This window comes from Lygodium microphyllum, chromosome 25 (genome assembly GCF_053477565.2).
Source record: "Lygodium microphyllum isolate KBCC chromosome 25, Lygodium_microphyllum_v1.1.10, whole genome shotgun sequence".
NCBI lineage: Eukaryota > Viridiplantae > Streptophyta > Polypodiopsida > Schizaeales > Lygodiaceae > Lygodium > Lygodium microphyllum.
In genome coordinates this window covers 115,925,801-115,951,116 of record NC_141159.1, presented here as the reverse complement: position 1 = coordinate 115,951,116, position 25,316 = coordinate 115,925,801, and the positions used below count along the sequence as shown (strand labels likewise).

Sequence of the window (25,316 nt, the reverse complement as noted above, 5' to 3'; positions counted from 1 at the left end):
GGCTTGAAAGTAAAGTGATTGAGGTTAGATGGAGGAGGAGAGTACCTCTCGAATGAGTTCAGTGATTTTTTGAGGTCTCATGGGATAAAGAGATAGTTCATATGCAGGTATACCCCACAACAAAATGGGGTTACAGAAAGGAAAAACTGGCATATTGCAGAAGTTGCACGCACCTTGATGCCTGAAAAGAATATACCTAAGAATTTTTGGTCTGAGGATGTTCATACTGCTGTTTATATTATGAACAGAACTCCCACAACTACAGTCCATGGGATGACTCCTGAAGAATGCTTTACTGGCAAGAAGCCTGATGTGTTGCACTTGAAAGTATTTGGCTGTGTTGCATATGTTCATGTGCCAGATGAGCTACGAAAGAAGCTTGATCCAAAGGTAGAAAAATGTGTTTTTATTGGATACTCTTTAGAGCAGAAAGGGTATCATTATTAACCCTGTCACATGTAAGTTCAAAGTGGGCAAGGATGTCATCTTTGATGAAATGACCAGTTGGTATACATCTAGTGGTAATGCATTGGATGATCATGATCATGATCATGACACTCATGTGTAGGCTGAAAAGCAAGAATCATGGACTCTTAGTGAACCAGAGACATCATCTGGTAGTCCTTGGTCCAGGAGACTAAGGAGTAGCTCTACATCTTCAAGTGCATCTAGTAGCACTACAGGTAAAGACAAAGGAAAGAATAAAGTGTTAGATGGCATTGATGCAGTTCTTGATGGAGACTCCAGTGTCTAAGAGAGCTTGGATGATGAGCTTGGCATTCCTTTTGTTAGGACACCAGGTGTATAGAGAGCTCATAGTAATGTAAAGGCTCCATTGAGTGATCCGGTGGTACGCAGATCTAGCAGGGTCAGATACCCTGTTAAAAGATTTGGTTTTGAAGGTTATGCAGCTCACCATTATGCTTATATGGTGAAACTAGTTAAGGATGTTGAGCCCACTTGTCTTGATGATGCTGTTGGTCATACTCATTGGGATGCAGCAATGGATAAGGAGATGGTTGCATTAGAGACCCATAAGACTTGGGATCTAGTATCATTGCCGAAGGGCAAGAAAGCTATTGGATGTAAGTGGGTTTATAAGATTAAGCACAATACTGATGGTTCTATTAGTAGGTACAAAGCTAGGCTGGTTGAAAAAGGCTATGCCCAGACATATGGCATAGATTATGAAGAAACCTTCAATCCAGTTGCTAGGATGGCAACTGTCAGATGTGTGATTGCTTTGGCAGCAGCCAAAGGTTGGAGGTTGCAGCAAATGGATGTGAAGAATGCCTTCTTGCATGGTGATTTGCAAGAAGAAGTGTATATGGATTAGCCAGCAGGTTATGAAGATTTAGAGCATCCCACATATGTGTGCAGGTTGAAGAAGGCGCTCTATGGGCTCAAGCAAGCACCTAGAGCATGGTCTGACAAGACTAGAGAGTATCTTGTCAATATTGGCTTTTATGTTTCTAATGTTGATCACTCACTTTATGTGCGAAAGGGAGATGCAGGTTTGGTCATCATAGTCATCTATGTGGATGACTTGATTATTACAGGTGATAGTGATAGTGGGATTGCTGAAGTCAAGGACTTTTTGAAGAAGAAGTTTGAGATGAAGGATTTAGGTGAGCTAAGCTACTTCCTTGGCATTGAGGTGATCAGATGTGATGATCGTATATGGCTGTCCCAAAGATAGTATGGCTTGGATATATTGTCCAAGTATGGTATGACAGCATGCAAACCACTTTCAGTCCTGTTGGAGCAGAATGTAAAGTTGAGTGCTGATATTGGGGATAAGATAGAATACCCTACTATGTTTAGGAGGATAGTGGGGAGTTTGATCTACATGACCATTACAAGGCCAGACTTGAGCTATGTTGTTGGTCTTGTGAGTCAGTTTATGCAAGTACCTAGAAAGCCACATTTGGATGCAGTCATACGCATATTGAGATATGTGAAGTTCACATTACATTATGGACTTTCTATGAGGAAGGTACAGATATATAGGCGTTTGGATACACAGATGCAGATAGGGCTAGTAGTATGTCTGATAGAAGATCTACTAACAGATACATGTTCTCTCTTGGTAGTGCAGCAGTTGCTTGGAGCAACAAAAAGCGATCTACAGTTGCTTTGTCGAGTACAGAGGCTGAGTATAGAGGTGCTATTGTTGCAGCATGTGAGGTAGTATGGCTACAAAAGTTATTGGCTGATTTAGATGTGCAAGTGGAAGGTCCAGTTGTCATTTATTGTGACAACATGAGCAGTATATAGTTGGCTAGGAACCCTGTGTTCCATGCCAGGACAAAACATATTGAGGTACACTACCACTTTGTGAGAGAGAAGGTACTAGCAGGTGAGATTGACTTGATATATGTCACCACACAGGATCAGATAGCTAACATCTTTACGAAGGCATTGGTTACAGAGAAGCTTCAAAAGTTCTGAAGCTTACTTGGAGTTGCAGAGTTGCAGTTGAGCTTGAGAGGGAGTGTTGAGATGACAAGCTCAACACATGCGGACATTAATAATAGACCACCTGGTTAGATGGGTCCACACATCTACACGTAGCACGTCAGTGGTCATTATGACTCTCACATGGCCACTAACTCATTACTTATTATATTCAGGTTGTTACACCTATTTACAGCTGGCATAGTTATAGCGCCAGTCGACTAGTGTAGTCGGTTATGCATTGTTTGACTTAGTAGGCCACTTTCCTTTATGTTGTATCTTATCTATACTTTGTGTACATTGTAAAGTGTGTGGAAGAAGAAGAAGAAACCAGCAAGAAAACGTTTTGGCCTCCATCTCTCTTCTTGTCTCTTGAGTGAGCTTCTCCTTGTGCATTTTGTGTGTGTTCGGCACAGCATCTTGAGCAAGTCCCCCCACCACGCGATTCTTGACACTTTGCTAATAGGAAAGGAACTCTGATCTCAAGTCGATCCCAAGTGGGAACAGTTGGACACTTCCGCTCGGGGAAAACTCGGGAAGACCTAGATCGCAAACCCTGTTAGAATACCAAGCTCATATTATTCTCCTATTAGTATGTATGACCGACATTAGCCTTGTCTAGCTGTATCAGCAAGTGTGGGACATTAAATAAGTCAGTGGTCTTAGACCCAATGTGAATGGTCCTATGGACCTTAGTACTATTGTATACACTTATTCTATGTGAGTGGATATGTGATAATGAATGGAAGAAGGAGAGTGCATGCTAGCTCTTCACTCTGTCTCTGTCTCTCTCAATCTTAACATGGTATCAAAGCACCCATGACTGGGCTCTGTGAAAAGCATTTGTGAAGAAGGCTGGAAAATTGAAGCTTTAAGGCTCTTGAGAAGAAGGGCTAACTGCTCCTGCTCCTGTAGAGGTATGCATCTACTCATTGTGAGGTCTATGGTTGATATAAGTACTTGAGGCCTGTATGGAGCCTATGGGGAGCTCTATTGAGCATAAATAAAGTGCTCATTACCATCATTGTCACCAGTATAGGCTGCTGAATACATCAGCAGATCTGCGTAAACTGCGCCTGTCCAGAATGTGGACTCAGATGCTTGCAAATGATGATTATGATCAGCCACTGATTGGTAAAAAGATTGTGTGAACCCTTTGAAGGGTGATTGAAGGCCTGGAACCATTCTTGTTTGCTGTGAGCTCATCTGGGAGCTGAAATCACTGATTGCAGGTCTAGGATTTTTTACTGGTTGATGTATACAGGGTACATACAGAGTGAATGCATGGTTAACATGAGTCTGGAGTTCTCAAACATGTCCAAAACAACCATTGGAGCATGGGTACATGTAAAGAAGACATATAAACTAGATATTATGCATTGAAGCTGAAATTTCTTACTGAAAATACATAGATCTGGAAGTCTAAAGCAGGCTGAAAATTTGTCAAAAGGTGTGGGCAGCAAGCATTGGCCTACTTGAAGCATTACATGACATTGCTTGGTTCATGTCAAATGTATGACTTGGGATATGTCTACTTAATGTCTGGAGGACTAAGGCAAGCATTAAATACTACTAAAAACTAAAGTATGGAGTTGAAAATTAATGCAGTTACATTGTCTTGGCTAGGTACAAACTGTAAATGCAATCTATGACTTGGATTTGTGAAGACAGGATGTCTATGGTTACCCGAATGCTCATGTATTGAACCTAACACTTCAAAGTGAATGTATGACATGATTTGAGGCTGTTTTGAAGCTAGATAGACAAGGTTTTACTGAGCATTTGCTAACTACAATCTATGAGCAAGAAGTTTGACACCTATACTTGCTATCTATGCATTGATTTGTGCCCATATGATTATGTTTGGACTACTACATGTACTAGCAGCTGTCTATGAAGATTTGGAACATGTATGACATGTATATGACTCAGTTTTGGCTTTGAATAAGCTACTGGTCCCTGACAGTTTACAGTTTTTAGATTGCATGTATGAACCCTGGCAGTAAGGCTGCATGTTATAGACTTGAAGCAATTACATAGCATATGTATTGACAAATGTATCTACAGGTGGGACCACATGTTTGTGGATGTTTTTGAGCAGTAAAAGGGCTGAAATACCCTGGTTTTGACAATAAATTTGTTGCATAAAACTGTCAAAAACAGTCAAGAACTGTAGTGAGTCAGGGACACTTGTTGGCTTGCAGGTGGTTAGACAAAGCATACGACATGACTAATGCAGAGAGGACTGACAACATAACCTAGATAGTGGGGGAAAAGCTTGAGAGTAACAATTATGCCATATGGAAGTTCTGCATGGAGAACTTCTTAATAGGGAAAGGCTATTGGAAGTTGGTGACTAGAGCGGAAGCTGAACCTGAGCTCCGAGATCGACATACGGCTGATCAGAGAAGATTACACTGAGCTTGAACAAAAAGAGCTCGTAGAGTCTTGCACTGGCTCTCTTTATGTATCTCAGATGCCATGGTAATGTAGATAATGAACTGCAACTCTCCTAAGAATGCATGGGACATTTTGGTCAAGTATTATGGCGCAACCACAAGTGTTAGGAAGATACACTTGAAGCAGAAGTTCAACAACATGAAGAGGAAGATCAGATCTATACAGGATTATGTCACAGAGGTTAAGACCATTGTGGATCAGTTGGCATCTGTTGGTTCACATGTTGAAGATGAAGACATGGTCGATGTGACTTTGAATGGCTTGGGGCCTGAGTATAAGTTTTTTGACACTTCTGTGTCTGTGCGGGCTGAAATGCCTGATTTCAATGAGTTGGTTGCATTGCTTATCCATGAAGAGGTTAAGCTTGGCTTGGCTACAAGATCTAGTAGTTCTAAAAATAAGGATGCAGTTTTCTATTCCAATCAACCCAGCCGTGGAAACCGTGGTAGAGGCTATGGATCTGGCAGAGGAGGCCAACAAAATGCATCCTATGGCAATAACAACCAACAGGTATCGAATGCAAGAGGTGGTGGAAACTTTAGAGGTAGGGGGAGATCTAGCTCTAGAGGTAGAGGCTCCTGGCAACAGCAGTGTCCATCTGACAATCCGAACAAGGATAAGGATTGTCATTACTGCGGGAAGTATGGGCATATTGCCAAAGACTGCTAGAAGAAGCAGGTCAATCAGAAAGGCAAACAACATGGACATTTTGCTACATCTAGTCAGGCAGATGATACTTCAGGAGATAGATTGTTTGCCATGCAGTATGTAAAAGACAGAGTTGCTAAAAAATGCACTGATGATGCAGTTTGGTACATTGATTTAGGGACATCGAACACATGACTCCTCACGGTGATTGGTTCACTGATATAGTGGCTGAAAAACATGGCTATATCTGTACAAGTGATGACACACAGCATAGCATTGAGCATAAAGGCAAAGTGCCTCTTGTGGTTCATGATGGTAGAAAGAAAAATTTGCATGATGTATTGCATGTTCCTTCGATTACGAAGAACCTGTTGTTTGTTGGAGCAGAACTTGCAGGTTAGATTCAACAAACATAGTTGCTTTATTGAAGAGTTTGGCAATGGATGCAAGTTGATAGCTCATGGCCACAGGAATGGCCGAATGTTTACTCTTGATGCTACCTTGCCAGAGCTGAATTCAGCTATGTTTGCCCATGGTTCTGGCACTGTCAAAGATTTGGAAATTTGGCACAAGAGAGTGGGACATGTAAATTTGCAAAGGCTACAAATTATACAAAAAAAATAGCTTGTTACAGGTTTACCCAAGTTTCAATATTCAGATATTGGTCATGTATGCGATGCTTGCCAGTTTGGTAAGCAGTCAAGGTTGCCATTTGTCAGGCATGTAAGGCAGAGTACACGTCCATTGCAATTAGTGTACTCTGATGTTTGGGGGCCAGTCCATAATGCATGGGAGGCTTGAAGTATTATGTGACATTCATTAATGATTACAATCGCTATACTTGGGTTTATATTCTGAAAACAAAGGATGAGGTGTTTGCTATTTTTTGGCAGTTTAAAAAGCACATTGAAAAGGAATTTGAGTGTTATATCTCTTGCTTGAGATCAGATAGCGGTGGGGAGTATGTGTCAAATGAGTTTGACAGCTTTTTGGCTGAAAATGGCATATGTAGGCAACTTACCTGCAGCTACAGTCCTCAGTAGAATGGGGTAGCTAAAAGAAAGAATAGGGTTTTGATGGAAGATGCTCGTGCCATGATGAATGAGAAGAAGATGCCGCTCTATTATTCGGCTGAGGCTGTTATGACAGCCATGTATATCTTGAATCGAACTCCCACTGCAGGTATTCATGAGATGACACCGTTTGAGAAGCTGCATGGCTATAAGCCAGATGTAAGTCACATGAAAGTCTTTGGCTATCTTGCTTATGTGCATATTCTAGATGAAAAAAGGAATAAGCTGGATCCAAAAGCGCATAAGTGTGTTTTCATTGGATATTCGCATGAGAAGAAGGCATACAAATGCTATGATCCCTCTACCAGGGAGACCTTGGTGAGCAGGGATGTTATTTTTTATGAGATGGGTTCTTGGTATGTATCACCGGCTACAGTGCCATCAGATATGCCTTCTACTCATGTATCTACAGTTGATATGCAGTAGAGCACTGCTATGACGGGACCCAGTAGTCAGACAGTATCCCCATGGACAGGGAGATTGTGGAGATCACCGTCCACTGACACCAGTATGTCAGTGAGGGGGAGATATGATGTCGTAGACATCAAAGGAAAAGAGAAAGTTACTAAGGATGTATCTGGGATGATGACACCTGGTAGAATGACTTCTGGATATGATTCTGCTGATACTTTAGACAGTGAACTTGGTATTCCAACTGTCTATACGCCTGGCACAAGGCAGAGCAGGTACATTCTGCCTCATGAGAGAGGGGAATCAAGCAGTGCACCACAGCCTAGACGGTCACAAAGAGTCAGATACCCTGTTGATAGATTGACATAGAGTGGCTACACTGCAAAGCATTATGCTTACATGACAAAAGTGATGGAGATCAAAGAACCAGGTACATATGCTAAAGTAGTGGAAGATGAGAACTGGTGTGCAGCCATGGATGAAGAAATGAATGCCTTGGCTGAAAATAAGACATGGGATCTTGTGCCATTGCCTGAAGGAAAAAAGACCATTGGCTGCAAATGGGTCTACAAAATCAAATGCAAGTCGGATGGTAGTGTGGAAAGGTACAAAGCCAGGCTGGTTGCTAAGGGGTATGCCCAACAGTATGGACTTGATTATGAGGAAGCATTCAACCCTATTGCCAAGATGGCAACCATACGCACTGTGATTGCTTTGGCTGTTGCTAGATGATGGAAATTCCAGCAGATGGACGTTAAGAATGCATTTCTTAACGGTGACTTAGAAGAGGATGTCTATATGGCTCAGCCAAAAGGGTATGTTTACCCTGATTTTCAGCATTATGTATGCAAGCTGAAAAAGGCACTATATGGGCTGAAGCAGGCTCCGAGAGCTTGGCATGCTAGGATTAGTAACTACTTGCAGAGGTTGGGATTTACTGTTGGTAGGGCTGATCATAGCCTATTTACAAAGAAGACTGACAGTGGCTTGGTAATGCTGGTCATATATGTTGATGATCTGATAATCACTGGTAATGATGACTTGGGCATACAGCATGTAATGAAGATGCTGAAATCTGAATTTGACATGAAAGATCTAGGTGAATTGAAGTGCTTTTTGGGTATTGAGGTAATCAAGGCTGAAAATGGTTCATGGCTGATGCAGAAACATTATGCCATGGAAATGCTGAAAAACTATGGCATGGCTGAATGCAAACCATTGGATACACCCCTTGATCAGAATGTCAAGTTGGACATTAGCATTGAAGCTGAAATTTAGGATGTGACTATGTACATGCAAATGGTTAGAAGTCTGATCTACTTGACCATCACTAGGCCAGATTTGAGTTATGCAGTTGGGCTCATAAGTCGGTTTATGCAGAAGCCCAGGAAGCCACATTTGGATGTTGTTAGGCGGATTATGAGATATGTTAAGTCCACTATAGATTATGGACTGTTCTATATGAGAGATAAGCCCTTGAAACTGGTTGGATACATAGATGCAGATTGGGCAGGATGCTCATATGATCGCAGATCTACGAGTGGTTATGCTTTTGGCTTTGAAAGTGGCATGATCAGCTAGAGCAGCAAGAATCAACCAACGGTTGCATTGTCTAGTACTGAGGCAAAGTACATGGGTGTTGCATTGGCAACATGTGAGATTTCATGGCTGCTCAAGCTTATGGGCTGATTTGGATATTCAAGTGGATGCTCCAGTGACCTTATTATGTGACAATCTCAATAGTGTACTCCTGGCAACGAATCCAGTATACCATACCAGGACAAAACACATAGAGGTACACTACCATTTTATCAAAGAGATGGTTCTTGCAGGGAGAGTAGATCTTATGCATGTGAAGAAGACTAATGAACAGGTTGCAGATATCTTTACCAAGTCTTTGGGTAAAGATAAGTTTAGTAGTTTTAGACAACTACTTGGAGTTCATCAGATGATTTGAGCTTGAGGGGGAGTGTTAGAATATCAAGCTCATATTATTCTCCCGTTAGTATGTATGACCGACATTAGCTTTGTCCAGCTGTATCAGCAAGTGTGGGACATTAAATAAGTCAGTGGTCTTAGACCCAGTGTGAATGGTCTTACGGACCTTAGTACTATTGTATACACTTATTCTATGTGAGTGGGTATGTGATAATGAATGGAAAAAGGAGAGTGCATGCTATCTCTTCACTCTATCTCTGCCTCTCTCAATCTTAACAAACCCTGTGTCATTCCCTGCAAGTGCCAGGCGGAGCCTTCTAGACCCTCCTCCCGATGGGCTACTAAGACGTGTCCCACAAGCAGACAAGTGGGCACGTTACAATATCAGATTTTATATTTTTGATACTAATCACTCACTTTATGTGAGAAAGGGAGATGCAGGTTTGATCATCATAGTCATGTATGTGGATGACTTGATTATTACATTTAACAATGAAAATTGGATTGCTAAAGTTAAGGACTTTTTGAAGAAGAAGTTTGAGATGAAGGATTTGGGTAAGCTAAGATACTTTCTTGGTATTGAGGTAATTAGATGTGATGATGGTCTATTAGGAGAAATGTGGACTCTCTTTTTTGCCCCTTAAGGGGTTTCTCTCACCTCTCTCTCTCTCTCTAAAAAGAGAATCCAAAATAATATTAGAATAAGAGATCTTCTACAATCAAGCAAATCTCATATTTGTATTTTCAATAGATTTTACCTATTATTTTATTCTCAAACTATAGGATAAGGTCACTTTTTCTCAAAATCCTCATAACTAAAAAAATACAATTCTATTTTTTGTAAAAATGGAGCCAATCATTAATATATGACTCTTTAATGCCCTCATGACTTTTCAACATGAAAATATATTAGAACCATTCTCATTCTTGCTTCTTAAAAGGGTGGAAGTTAAGTAACGACATAAAATGATGTACACATCATATTTTAAGATTATTTTTTACCTAGAGATACATTTTTGACTCGAGATTTTCCTTGTAAATTTTTATCACTTTTGGACAAGTATATACCTATTTCTGGGCATTTCTTAATTTCCTCTCAAAGCTCTAGTTTTGTCCTAAATTTTGTGTATTCTTCTCCTTCCCTCCACAATATGGTTTTTTGCATATGAATTCTTCTGAAGCAACACTCGGTGCTATCTACAATACTCTCCACCCTGCTACAAGCAATCTCATGCTGGTTTTAATAGCATTTGCTGAAATCAAATAATCTCTATCTACAACACTCTCTACCTGGAGGTATCTTTATTTTTTTAATCTCTGTGATGTTATTATTCTTCATAGTTGTTGTTTGATCCTTAAGTGTCAATTCATAAAGACAGACAGACAGACAGAGAGAGGGAGAAGGGGGGGAAGAGAGAAGACTTTATGAGATGAACGAACAAAATAAGTGATAGAGTGACAAAGAGTAAATTAGGGTAGAAGATAAGATGATGTTATTATTCTCCACTAGCCAAGCTTCTGTAAAATGTGTTTAAATATCTTTGATCAATTCTCCTTGAGGGAGAGAGAGAGATAGAGAAAGAATATTTTGGATAGAACATAAGATAAGATTGGATATTGATTAAAGGTAGATTAAAAGCTAAGATTATAGGCAGATTAGGGGTTGATTACGGTCTATCATGACTGAAATCAAGAGAAAGAGACAAGATCCAACTGGGTAAAAAAGAACACAGATATAATGAATCAAAGGGGTGTAATTGTGTGATTTGAGCCAATCCAGAATTAGCTACATGCTGTTGGATTGATGCCTAATGCACCATTCTCTAGGCAAAGTGAGAAATACTGCAAGATCTGCAGTTAGGCCATCATCACAAGTTCTTTTCAAGGAACCAACAGGCAAGGAATGTGGGGCAATGGTCAAGCCAAGCCTTGCTTACTCTCCAAGAAGCAAGTGAAAGTTACTTGATTGATCTAATGGGTGATTCTCAACTTTTAGCCATGCATGCCCGACGTATCACTATTAAGCCCATAGATATGGTTCTTGTTCATAGGATCCGCAAGAACAAGGATGTAATTAATCTTAATGTTAGCAATATGCTTTGAGAAGCTACCTTGTAATTGGATCTATGTTTTTAGCTCAAGTTTGGTTGTAGATTTTAAGGAGCTTAGTTTTGGTTTATCTTTCCAGTAGACCTTCAATTATTTGATAGCAATGATCTACAAAATGGAGCTAAATTTTGCCTAGCTCTAGTTGTACTTGGTGCAATGTTGTATTTCATGGTTTTGTAATGCCAAATCTGATATTTGATATTCTATTTTGCCATGATTGGCATTGTGCGTATTTCCAAGTTTCTAATTTTGAAAGTAGTTTTGTTGAGGATAAATTCAAAGCGCAATCACACACACATCAATGATCAGTTGTACATGGGTAGATGCACTATATCTTTACTATATTTAGCGGTTTGGCAACACTATATCCAATATGCAATATTCCATTTGACCCATGACTTGTTTTTTGTAAATTTTTAAGTTTCCAATATTTCACATAGTTTGGTTGACAACACATTTAATATGCAGTTGCGCACACTCAGTGCAATGGTGAGTTTTTCTATTATCAGTGAAGTATAATCCAGTTAATGCATTTTCAAAAAAAAGATTGAACTGCTAAATTTATAAATCGAAATCTGGTGAAACTTTACCCATATGTCAAACATCATAAAAGCTCATGGATATTAAAAATTTGGCCCCATCAGAAGTTCTGGGACATCTATGTCCGGAGGCTCAGATACCAATCACCTCCAGACAGGTATCCCAAAGACCTTTGATGAGGCCAAAAAAATTTTGGGTAGTTGATGTACCCTAGAGAAGTCCACATGTAAAATTTCACGTCAATCAAATCACTGGTCATATTTTTCCAAAGCCTGGATACATTAATTGAGGTTTAAGGGTTTTTTGAAAGTTTCGCTATAAGTTTAATGTTTTACCTCATTTTACACATTTCACTTTTGAGTTTTGAGTTTTCTCTCCTAAAAGACATGGCACGCACCAAGCAAGCGGCCCGGAGACACCCCCTAGAAATTCTATGTAGAGGCCACCTCCCCCAGCTCCACGACCATGCCAACATTGCAAGCATCGATGGAAGCCGTGCATAGTGGCTCTTCGTGAGATCCGCCATTACTAGAAGACCACGCACCCTCTTGATATGAAAGGCTCTATTCTAGAGTCTAGTGCATGATATTATGGATGACATACTCATTAAGAACAGCAGGAGACACTTCCCAGATGGAACACGCTTGCAACAACCCAATCGCTAGAGTGTCCAAGCCCTCCTTGCACTACAAGAAGCTGCTAAATCTTACGTCATAAACTTGTTTGGAGACTCGGTCTATGCAATAGTACATGCAAGGAGAGTCACCATCACCGATAGGGATTTGCGAATAGTGAGGTTCTTTTGGCGATGGAAGGATAGTCCTTGTGGAGATCAACAACGATAGGGGTGTACTAGCAAAACATATATTGAATGTAGCTTCCAAAGAGATTTTGTAAAACCCTAGTTGTAATGGATCCCATGTAAAATGTTATGAATATGAATACAAATTTTTTGGCATGTCTTATTTTTTTAAAATTCACTTGTTATTTGTTTTATTTATGTCATTGAGTTATCATTACATACATTCTAATGAATACATGTTGCACATGAACTCGATACACCACTACGTATTAAATTTAGGATATGAATCGTATTGCGTATGAATCCGATAAATAAACGTAACATTCAAGTAAAAAACAATAATAAATGACACGTATGACAAACTACATTGCACGCAAATCCAACAAATATTAGTTTTCATTACTTCAAGAGAATATTACAAATTACATTACATTGGTGATGAGATATCATTTGACACTAAGTACATCTACTCTCTCCTAGGCTTCTTTGAGCTAGACTCTCCATGGTCAAAGCTATTCTTAATGATAGGCAACAACACATTTTTCCCTAGTAGTTCCTACCTAATGACATTGTGGTCTTTAACACTAGCAACCATGCCACAGGCCACCATGGAAAAAAGTAGCCCCTCCTACGTATCGGGTATATAGCAAAACCTTTGGGCATACCTAGAGTGGGTGAAGATTGGTTCGATCATGCTGAAAAGCATTTCCCTAGGGTTCTAGCATATGTGGATGGAATATTAGTGGAGCACGCTATCGTGGACACTGGATCCTTTGTCAATATCATAAGTTTAGACTTGATGGAGCAGCTAGGTCTCAAAATTCAAAAAGATGGCTCCACACTTCTTAGGATTGCGGATGATAGTCTAAGACAACCAGAAGGTTACATCACTAAAGTCCACGTTACTGTTGCAAGCGTGGAATGCTATTTGGACTTTAGGGTGATAAGGTTTGCAAGACGTCCTAGCTATCAAGTTTTGCTAGGAAGGCCCTGGATTTTACGAACAGACTATCAAGTTGATATACCCGCTGGTCGAGTGATTCTAGGTCGAGGTGCCCATCGTGTGATAGTGGATGCTTACCCTGAGTCTCCTCAGAGTGAGAGAGCTCCTTTATCCTCCACTGAACTAGAAACAGTAGATGATCCATCTAATAGTGAGACGTCATCAAGCGATGGATCTAAGAAAGGGTCCACTACTGAGGATATTTATCAAATAACCTTGAATGAGCTGATAGAGTCTCAAGATCAAATAAGAGACGTGGATGTTATTGAGCTGGACCTTGGTATGCCTAATGATTCGCGGCCAATCAAATTGGGTTCTATGTTCGGTTCAAAAGAGCGAAAGGACTATGTGTCCCTGATTCAGAAGTTTTGCGACATCTTTTCTTGGAGCTATGACGAACTTAGGGATATTCCTCCTAGTCTAGCTATGCATACTATTCCTGTAAAGGAAGGTACCCGCCCTGTACGTCAGAAAGTAAGGTGTATGCCTTTTGAATTAAGGGACGGATTATTCGAGGAACTACAGAAGTTGCGGAAAGCGGGTTTGATCTTCCCTGTTCAGCATATTGAATGGTGCTTACCAGTTGTGATCAAGAAAAAGAAGAATAATCTGATTCGGCTTTGCGTAGATTTTAGAGAGTTGAATAATAAAACTGTTAAAGACTACTACCCGTTGCCGTTTATTGACCAAATTTTGGATCAACTAGCGGGTAGGGAAATCTATTCGTTTATGGACTACTTTGCAGATTATAACCGAATGGCGATTGTTGAGCAAGACAAGCTAAAAATGATGTTTATTACTATCTTTGGTACCTTTGCGTACCATGTGATGGCATTTGGGTTATGTAATGCACCAGGTTCATGGCAGAGAACAGACGACAAGACCTTTGGTGACATTTTCCTCGAGGAATTGAAAGTATTCATTGACGATCTGGGGGCAGCCACCGTAAGGGATAGACAATTAATTATCTTACGGAAGTGTTTTGAGCATTGCAAACAATTTTGCATAGCTCTCAACCCACGAAAATGCATCTTCGGAGTTCCTTATGGGCTCTTGTTAGGCCATGTGGCCAATTCCATAGGGATTGCGACTAATCTTGAAAAGATCAAAGTCATAGTCACCATGAGTCCACCGTGTACTCCAAAGAAAGTGCATAGTTTTCTGTCATCAGTAGGGTATTATCGAAGGTTTATCAATGCCTTGGCAGAAATAACGTTGCCACTAACAAACCTATTGTCCTTTAATTGTCAGTTTTCATGGAGTGATGCTTCCAAAGTATCTTTTGACGATGTAAAGCAGGATCTTGCCAAAGCACCTGTTTTAAAAGCACCAAAAAGGGGTGAAATGTTCTATATATTTTGAGCAGCAACTATGCATAGTATCAGCTGTTGTTTGGCCCAAATTTGGGAGGAAAAGTGGCACCATCCGATAGCTTTTACTAGTCATAAGTTGGGCATATCAGAAATTAACTACACCTATATGGAGAAGTTGTGCCTTGCGATGGTATTTGTGACCAAGAAGTTCATACACTACATTCTTTATGAGAGGGTGGTTTTTTATATGAAGGCAGAAGGGCTTCGATTGCTGTTGAATAAGTTACAACCGCCTGATCATTTAGCAAAGTGGTTAATCACTTTGCAAGAGTTTGATTACGAAATTAAGAGCAATCCGCCAAAGCTTCAGGGCATTGTCGAGTGTCTTGTGGATTTCGGAGAACCAAAAGAGGTCGTGGCTGAAGGAAGTGACATGGAAACGTTGTTTAAGATTGATACGGCGCCTATTCCCTCCTGGTATGCTGTTATAACGCACTATCTTTCTACGGGAGAGACTGGAGCTACTCTATCAAAACCCGAGAAGCGGAACATCAAACATCAGGCATTGAAATTTTCCTTGATCGCAGGGACATTATATCGACAAGGTGTTGATGATATCTATCGCCGATGTGTGATGCCTGACGAGGTTCCCTTTATTTTGGAAGAGTGCCATGACTCCGTTTGTGGAGGACACTTTGTTGGGCGGTTGACGGCATAGAAGGCTTTACGAGCTGGTTATTGGTGGCCGTCCATCTTCCAGGATTCATTTGATTATGTTAAGAGATATGATACATGTCAAATACATGACAGTCGAGAGAATAGGAAGCATCTACTTACACCTATTATGGCTATCCTTCCATTTGAGAAGTGGGGCATCGATTTTGTGGAACCTATTACCCCATCGTCTACTACTTAGAAAAGATACATTATAGTAGCAACCAATTACTTTACAAAGTGGTCAGAAGTACAGGCGACGAGGTAGGACAATGCAAAAGAGAATGCTAGTTTCCTACTTGAGTAGATCATCTGTCATTTTGGTCCCCCAAAGGAAATAGTATCGAACCGTGGAACTCGCTTTTTGAATAAGATAATTAGAAGCCTGACTGAAGCATGGAGCATTAAGCATAATAAGACGACCCCCTATAATCTGCAAGCTAATAGACAGGTTGAAAGTACCAATAAGCAGCTTGTGGGTATCCTATCCAAGATAGTCTCTGAAAAGAAATGGGACTAGGATACAAAATTATATGTGGCGGTTTGGGCATATAATATGACGTTTAAACGAGCCACTGGCCACACCCCATTCAAATTAGTTTATAGGGAGGAATATGTCTTGCCCTTAGAAATTGAGTTGCCAACCATAAGATTTGCGATCAATCATTCTTTGGGTGATGAAGATGCCTTATTTGAGCAGTTTATGGCTATAGCTCACTTGGACAAGCTCAAATTGCACAAATTGTTACACCAAGAGGTAGCTAAACATCGGATGAAGCAGTTACATGATCTAAAGGCAAAGAAGTATACCTTTAAAAAAGAGCAATTATTTTTGTATTATGATGCGCGTAGAGAGTTATTTCCAGGAAAGCTGGAACCTAGATGGGATGGCCCTTACAAGATAGTTCGGATAGGTAAAAATAAGTCTACGATTTTATTAGCTGATCTACAAGGAGTGGAATTTAACAATAAGGTTTATCTTAATAAAATTAAACCTTATTATTTCTAAATATGCTAACGCGCTAAATGCATTGCAGGTCCATGCTGGGGCTGATTTGAGATATGCAAGAGCACTTAAACTAGTCGATGGGGCGGTTAATCCCTTATTTGGAGCACCCATATCTAGAGCAAAGATATCATCAGGGGAGACTTATCTGGTGGAGCAAGGGATACAAAGTGGTTGAGCAAGAAGACGGTACCTTTGTGTGGGAGATTAAATTTTTCTGCCATCACTGTTTACAAATCTTGACAAGCATCCTTGTTGAGTTTAATAAAGAAGGTGGGATAGAGCCGTTAGTTCATCCTCTAGATATGTTGAATTTTGATTATCATGCTTATGAATAGAGAAGTTCTTGATGGTTGGTTGTGTAAACCCATTGTGGACATACATGTTATACGTTGATGGAGCGTCCAAGGGGCCTAATAGGAAAGGGAGTATTGGAGTAGTCATCTGAGATCCCCGATGTAGAATTACAATGAAATTAGCTGCTTATCTTGGGGTGGGATTCACTAACAACATGGGGGAGTATAAAGCCCCAATTATGGGATTGAATATTGCCAAGAAAGATGGCATTAGGCAGTTGTTAGTAAAAGGGGATTCCCAACTAATCTTAAATCAACTTAATGGGACATGTACAGTCTGGAATCCTCTCCTTGATATGTATCATCGAACTTCTATAACCTTACTTGATGAATTTGAGAGCATATCTCTTCAACTCCTTCCACGTTATCAGAATCAGTTTGTGGATTCATTAGCCAATTTTGCTTATGAGAAGGACCTCTTTTTCAACTGTGGTCCTAGTCTGGATGTTGCTATTGATAATGAGACGAGGCCTGGTTGCTTGTGGGGAATGTTATCAAACCACATGTTATATGGCAGGCGATGGTTGATATGGGTAATGAGAAGAGTAGCCGAGACCCATCTACCATTATTATCTTGGACCCATAGGTTGATTCAACGACATGTTATGTGTATGTCTCTTGCTATATATGCAGGAGGAATGGGTCATAACTTGATGCATTTAGTTTAGGGTTGAGCACCTTGTCTTTCCCCTTGGAGTAGAGCGTGTGTTTGTATACCTTCTTCCAAGGAGGGATCTATATGGGCAGGTTTGCTTGCTTTCTTTAGGCCAAGAGGGCCAGTTGTTTCAAGCTTTAATGATCTATTTCCTTAGGCCAAGAGGGCCAGCTGCTTTAAAGTTGGTAATGTCTGTTTTCTTTAGGCCAAGAAGGCTAGCTAGTTTGTAGTGAAATGTGTTATTTCTTTAGGCCAAGAGGGTCATTCATCTATTTGGTGCGGGTACAGTTAATGGTTTTTTGTTGTAGTGATTGCATCATATAGGTTAACGAAGTCGCTGAAGGGAGCCTTTGCTGCGAAGGAGCTTCTTGTGGCCATTCCAAGTAGTTTCATCCCCTTTCCAAGTCTTTTCCCTTAAGTAATTAATTATATATATGCGTGTAAGGGTTACTTTCTTTTTATGTTGTGGGGACCGACACTTGAGGCATGAAGTCCTAGGATTAATTATATATATGTGTGTAAGGGTTACTTTCTTTTGTTTGTTGGGGACTAGCACCTGAGGCATGAAGTCCCAGGATTAGGCTCTATATGTCTGGGGAAGGTCTGAGTAGTCATTGCCCCCTGCAAGGCATTGTCAAGCATTGTAAGACCTGTTTTAGGTGGGAATTCTAGTGACCCTGTTCTGCTGACCTGCTAGGCAGTCGTTTTAGGAGTTTCTGTTAGTTGTGAGGCAGTTAGAGAAGCCTACTAAACATCATCAAATGGAAACAAAACCCTAAATATCTGAAAGACAATATATGAATATACGGAGGTGTGTAAAAAGGGATTCTAACCCCTATAAAAATAGAAACGGAAACAAAGGAAGAATCTTTGAATAGTTGATTATCACCTTGCAAAGTCCTGGTGGGTTCCTGGGGACGAGTCAGACCCGGGGCCGATGCCTTGTCTTCCTAGGGGTGGCTTCTAGCAGAAAAACAAAGAATACAAGAAGGTTAGAGCGAAAATAAAAGTGAGCGTTAAAAAAGGATTATGTGTTGCCTTGCGCGGGCTTGGTAGGTTCTTGGGTATTGAGACAAGACCTGAGGCCGATGCCTTGTTCTCCTTGGGTCACTACGCTCAGCTCCATCCTTTTTACATGCCTGAGTATGGAAAATAATACGTTAACAATCCAATGTGCTAAATGAAAATATTTGTTGATTAGGCTATAGAAGTCCTCACCTAGTAGGAGCTCCTAGTTGAGTTATCCTTAGTTAGGTAGGTAGTTCAGACCACCACTTAGGATGACCTCTTTAATGGTTCTTGTTAGCTTGGTTGTGTTGGAGCAGTTGGTTAGTGACTAGCTTTCGACTTTCTATCAAATTATGCTAGACCTACTCCTCGTGGATTTCATGTCTTGGTTTTGACAAGGAGGTAGGGTGAGAGCTGTGTTGTATTGTGTTGTGTATCTATTTTGTATCAGCTTGATGCTCTTTGTGGTTATGTTTATGTGAAAATTTGTTCGTGGGATTCGACAAGCTGAGTCGCCCTATCATGTTGTGTATCTATTTTGTATCAGCTTGATGCTCTTTGAGGTTATGTTTATGTGCAAATTTGTTCGTGGGATTCGACAGGCTGAGTCGCCCTATCATGTAGTCGTCAATGATAGATGATTTTTTTTGCCTAGAAGTGCTTAAAAATAGCCAAAAATTACGAATTTCAAGGGAAAAATAGACTTCCTCGAAGGCGGCGGTGACAATCAGTGCGATTTTAAGCGGCAATGCCCGGAAAAGGCTTAAAAGACCCACTTGACGATAGTTGATGAATTTTCATAATTATTTGGCGTGTCAGATGAGACCCTAGGAGATGCCCGATAGTGGGGGACTTCAAGATGAATGCCCAGAATTTTTCGAATCGTAATTTGGATGCCGAACGCGGAAGAGGGAGTGCCCGGGAGGCCCCCCCCAAATTTTCGTGTAAAGGGGGAGGGGCCTTTTTTTTTGCCACCTGTTGCAGGGAAGAAGGCGCCATCAATTTTGGGGGAAAATGAGAGATGGGGGCTGAAAGCAACCCCCTCAACTGATCTTGGGCATGTCCTACTCTTGATCTTCACCCTCCATTGCTCCAACCCGCTCTTCAAATGGCTGCCTAGTTGTGGAGATCAGATTTCAGCCTTTCCCTCTCCTCCCTCTCTCTCCTGCAAGGGATAGTTCATGCATGTGAAGAAGAATGAAGCCCGATTGATGAATGCTCGTCCGGCGTGGTATCGGATTGCTTTCAAGATGAAGGTGGGCTAAAGATTGCAGTGTGGAGGCGGGCTGAGCATCAAACGGGCCCTGATTTGCAGACCCGCAACAAGTTTCAAAACCCGAAATAATAAAAAATACACGGTAATGATATTTTTACAAAGAAAATTGCTCTTTTTTCGCATTTGATGAAGTTAGCAATGTTCATATGGACTGAAAATTGATAGACATGTTGTTTGCTATTGGTTTTAGTCTTTCATAATAAAAAAATCAAAAAATATACACTTAAAGTGTGAGAAAATAAATGGAAAAAACCCGAAAAGCATAGTTTTTAGAGTAAAAATGGGATTTTTGGGCTTAAAATCAGAAAAGCATGAAACAAAACACCAATAAAATCTACATGGTTGCTATTTAAGGACTCAAAATCCACAGCTCTGAAATAATGCTACTTTTTTTCCATTTTTAATGATAAAAAATAAGTAAAAATAAGAAAAAATGAGAAAAAATGCTCTTTAAAAGGAGAAAAAAATAGAAAACGGAAGAGGAAAATTATGAAAAATTATGGATGTGTCTGTGAGTATATAATGAGGGTAAAGCATGAGGTTTTACCTCATGTTATCTCCATTTATATATTTTTGTGAGTATTTACTACTTATTTCGTGTGAAATACACATGAAATTACCCTTTTACCTATCACCGCAAGCAAAACTCTAAACGGTAGGGAGAGAGGGGAGTTTGAGTGTTGAAATATGTTATAAAATCTGATGTATTTGCTACATTATTCATATAGGATGACGTTAAGTTAAATAAAGGAAAGTACAGTACGAGTGTAAGACTCGGTGTCTTCTCTCATCGCAGCAATTATGCATTAGTGTATGGAAACATGGAAAGAATAGATTTGCACAATGCACAAGGTTGTTTTTTCAATTTTTTGAGCACTTAATCATATACATATACACATTTGCATCAAGCATCGTTAAATGGCATCAATTATGAGCTCCTGGATGCACGGCACTTGGTTTCTTTAGGACTTGACCCACGTAGGGAGAGTGAGCAACCCGACTGTAGGCCTAGATGGTGGGTCAAAGGGGACGGATAAGTGAGGATAAGTGCATTCTTGGAACGTTAAATATATTGGCACTGAGAGGGGAGTTTGTTTCGAATATGTCTATGTGTGGAAGCATCGCATCAAGGGGCCAATCCCCAAGATGTAGGAGAGCTACGATAGGGCCACAGCAATCAACCGGTGGGATGCCCTGTGTATGTAATATGTAGCATTTGTTGCCGGTATATGTATAATCTCCCTCTAAGGAGATGGGAAAGGGAATATCTGTTGGATTACAGACTATAAACGCGAAGTGATTAGTGTTTAGGATAGTGTATCCCTCGATAGACGCTTCTGGCCTGCAAGGCCGTGAGGTGGGGTTGTCTGTTGAGGGCATGAGGTCCAGTTAGTGCCTTAGCTAGTGTCAACCCATTTTGGGTCCCATCATGACACTATAGATCCATAAGACTTTGGCACATGCTGAAGGATGTGCAAGTTAGGAGGGGGTGGATGTCATGGGATCTCATGTTTACAGTGTGAAAAATGAAAATGTTGTGGATCATGTAGGTCTGCATACTTGATCTACAGGAGCTTCAAGACAGGTTACAAGACATGATGCACTAACTCTTTAAGATCATTCTTCTTGGATGTCACTTAGTTAAACAAGTCTACTAGGTTTGAGCACGAGACATGGTATATGCCTTTGTTAGTGACTTAGGTAACTCAAGTATGATATATGAAACTTTGGAGTTGTGGGATAAAACAAGGTCTTCAGCGTGAAATGTGCCGCAAATCACAGGCGTGGGCTACTGGAGGGAGGGTTGGACCATAGGAGAAGCTTCCAAGGGCATGCAACTGAAGCTCAACTCAAGGAGGAACATGCAAGATTAAGGGGAGGAAGGTAAAGTGTGTCTTGGATATACATTTTGGGAGAGAGCAAGAGAGCTATGGTGTTGTCCTGAACATGGAAGAACAGGGAATCCATGACCAGCAATGTCACTTCTTGCTTCATCTTCATTCTCAAAGCTTTTCTTGATGCCTAAAGCTTGGTTCTTGCTCTTCCAAGATCTAGAGTACCACTTGGGACAGCCAAAGGTGTGATTTTTCTTGGTCTATGGGGGGCTGTTTTGGATTATTTAAAACTGTCAAACAGGGCAGCTCATAGTGCACTCAATTTGGAAGAGCTTGCAAGTGATCTAAGTGAATGTATGTATTGGGTACAGTTCCTAAACAGTAGGGCAACCTTGGGCATTCATTAGAGAGACTTATGATTGTATTTATATGCATTTTGAAGCCTTGATTGGGGTCTAGAATACACTGTTATTAACAAGCATGAAGTGCTTTAGCTTCGACGGGGATTTGACAGGAGCATTTGATATGTCTTGATTGTAGTGGCTTCTACCACTACTAGTTTGAAGTTTACATGTCATTTTGAGGTGAATACCTAGAGCAGTCAATGGATGGCAGCAGCATGGATCATGGATTATGATTGTGGGTTATGTATTTGTGAATGAGCTGAGCTATTGTCTGTGTGTCTTGGGCTTTAATTTACCCTTATTTGGATGTATTTCGGTTATGAGCTAATATCTTCCATGCATGACAAGATGCTCAAATCAATTAATAGGCTTCACCTCTATCAGTTTTCTTCTACACCTTCTATTTCTTTAAATCCCTTCTTTTTCATCTACTCCTCCCTAAATCTCCTTTCACCGTGTTGTCTCTTACCCCCGTGGTAAACTTTCGACCCCAAATGCTCTGACATGTTAGTAAATGGCTAGAGACAAACCCTAAAGGGGGTTGGCACATTGTCACAACCTAACCACATGCATGTGTAGAGTCATTACTACACTAGGTCCTTAATTAGAGGGTCTATTATGGTACCACCTTTTCCACAAGTTTTTTTTTTTTTTTTTTTTTGCGGGGGGGGGGGGGGGGGGGTTAATAAGCTTTAGCCAAGGTTTTCTATATATATAGCATTTTCTCTCTCCTACTTTTTGTGTGATATCGAAGCTTCTTAAAAGAAACACACAACTAGGAGGCATAAGCTATCTATTCTAATCATCTACAATAATCAAAGTTTTTTATTCTCAATATATATTCATAACTTGCTTGCAAATTTCCTGCACTCTATTGCATGCTCCTTTTTCTTACACTTGTGATAAAAGTCTAAACATTTTCTCACCTAATCCAAATATTTGATTGTCTTATATATAGAAATGTTGCAAGGCAAGTTATATTACCTGCAATCCATGTGATTATACCAAAGAAATGTGGTTCATGGCTTAGACTTATATGTGTAGGTAGCCACCTTGTTTGTGTATAAAAGAGGCAAGCCACAACAAAAACATCTTTACCTCAATCTTTCTCCATCAATATCAAGATCAAATTCTTTCATCCACTTCAATTTTCTATTGTATGTTCCACCCAATGTAATATTTTGTTGAAGCGTGGCAATAATGTGATCTTTTGTATGCATTACTCTTTATTTTGAACTAATAGAATTGGGATTTTGACCCTTACATGAATGTCACTTTTTACAAGTACCGTAATTATCATCCGCTATCATTCCAAAGGGTATCATCACTAGTTTGGGCATTATGGCTTTACATAACAACATACTTTTAATTTGGGGACTAAAGCTTTATGTGAATCTGAATGTCAAAGAATTGGGGCAGCATATGAAGAGGCATGAAAGAATTGGGGCAGCATATGAAAGAGTTCAGTGTAAGTGTGCTTTTCTTGATTCTTACGAGTTTGATAGTTTTCTTGAGTCTTAAAAATAATGTTGAATTTAGGAATGGATCCTACTTTTAAGAGAACCTAGATTTGAGTAATATGCTTTAGGGAGAAATAAGTTACCAAAAAAGATATCATGACCATAAACAGTTGATTGGGTTCTAAATAAAAAAGTCAAGGTGCATAAACAAGGCAATTTGGATTAACATCTCTTAGGTTTGGAAAGCTTACACACTGGCATAATGGATTGTCTTGTCTTGTCTAGGCACAAATGTCTCCCAAAGAGGAAATCGAGATGATGACCAAGGTAGTCACACCAAGTTGATTACATGTGCCCACAGCCAAAACATCTCATGCGATCCTTAAAAAAGTGGCCACTACTAGACTTAATAATATCTATACCTCCCTGTTAGTGGCCTCCACCAAAAGTTAGGGTATGGTATCCGGGTGTAGATACCTATTACGTCAGTCAGTATAATTACCAGCAGGCACCATCGTTATCAACAAAGGCTGCTGAACATCTACATTTAAGCATGCCTAGCGCGTGGTAGACAGTAAGCTACAACCAGTCAGATACATATTCACTGGTGTGCTTGCAGCAAGGGTTGTCCCCCAGCCATGTCCATACCAGAAACACAGGGAAACATGCACTTCACTAGAGTGTGTTGGCAGCAAGGGTGATTGCTGCCACCTAAACCTTACACATGTGCAGCAGTATTTTTTTCAAAACCTGTCAAAGGTCTGCCCAAACAGAAAGGGGAACTTCTGACTGGCTCAGAGGCATCTAAACTGTTGCTGCTACTGGAAATACAAGCTTTTAGACAAATGCATCATTTCAAGACACTGATGAGTTACCAAAATGTTGTCAGGATCCCATCCCCATCAAACAATGCTGATGATTGAGAATCAAAGCTTCCTAGATCCAGAATATTTATTAGTTAGTTAGCAACGTCAATAAATCAACAGTTTTTTATGCTCCTGTAATCTTGAGCATTTGACAGCGATACACGTTCAGTAGTATGAATAAATTATACAGCTTGACAAAAACATCTAACACTGTTGAAGCAATCCTTTCTCTTCATAGGATATAATGAAAAAGCCCGGCTTGGAAGGCAACTGACATCGCTCTCACATTATAACAATTCACAACACTAGCTAGACTGAGGAGGTTCACTTTTTTGCTCTTGACTGCCAGGTACCTGAATGCTTGCTAAGCTTGCAGCCATGGCAGCAGCCAGTGAAGAAACATCCTGACTTCTCATCGTATTTGGATGTGAGTTGTCCTGTAAACTTGCTTTTATAGCAGCCATCAGCATAGGATCTTGTTCTGTTGATGCCTTTTCGCTTGTCTTGGTGGATCGTGTAATTCTTTCTGCATCTTCTGGAGTAACCCACTGTCCAAAATTGCTGCCAGAGTCTGATGTAAATGGACACTCTACTGGGAACTTCCCTCTTACCACAAATATGCTCCAGCCTGCACTTTGAAGTGATCCCAGATACGCCGACAGATAAAAGTTAGATAGGTGCTCAGGTGCAGGATAAAGACTGTTAAAGTTGTACCACTCGCCACCAACTTTTCGTATCGTAAACCAGTGGTCCTGCAAGTGACAAATAAATGCTTCTTCCTGCTGGGGATTGACTTTCGCATTTTGAGCTTCCTGGGCCTCAAGAGAAATAACCTTAAGATCCCAAACATCAAGAGCCTTTTCCAAAACCTGTGTAATGACCATAAACATCAGACAGTATACCAATTGAGACTTTTGTATGCTTCAAATTTTGCACAAAATCCTAATTTCCATAAAAACGAGATATGGACTTGTATATGTAT

General features: G+C 40.3%; 1 protein-coding gene across 1 annotated transcript in view; it reads right to left on the bottom strand.

Moving 5' to 3' along the window:
- Nucleotides 1–24,375: 24,375 nt before the first annotated feature.
- Nucleotides 24,376–25,316, bottom strand: part of LOC148014653 (Josephin family protein) — a 32,698-nt gene continuing 31,757 nt past the window's right edge. The window contains exon 3 of the mRNA XM_087667214.1: nucleotides 24,376–25,203. Coding sequence (XP_087523340.1) covers nucleotides 24,640–25,203 — 564 coding nt within the window. The 3' untranslated portion in view covers nucleotides 24,376–24,639. The remainder of the gene's footprint in view (nucleotides 25,204–25,316) is intronic.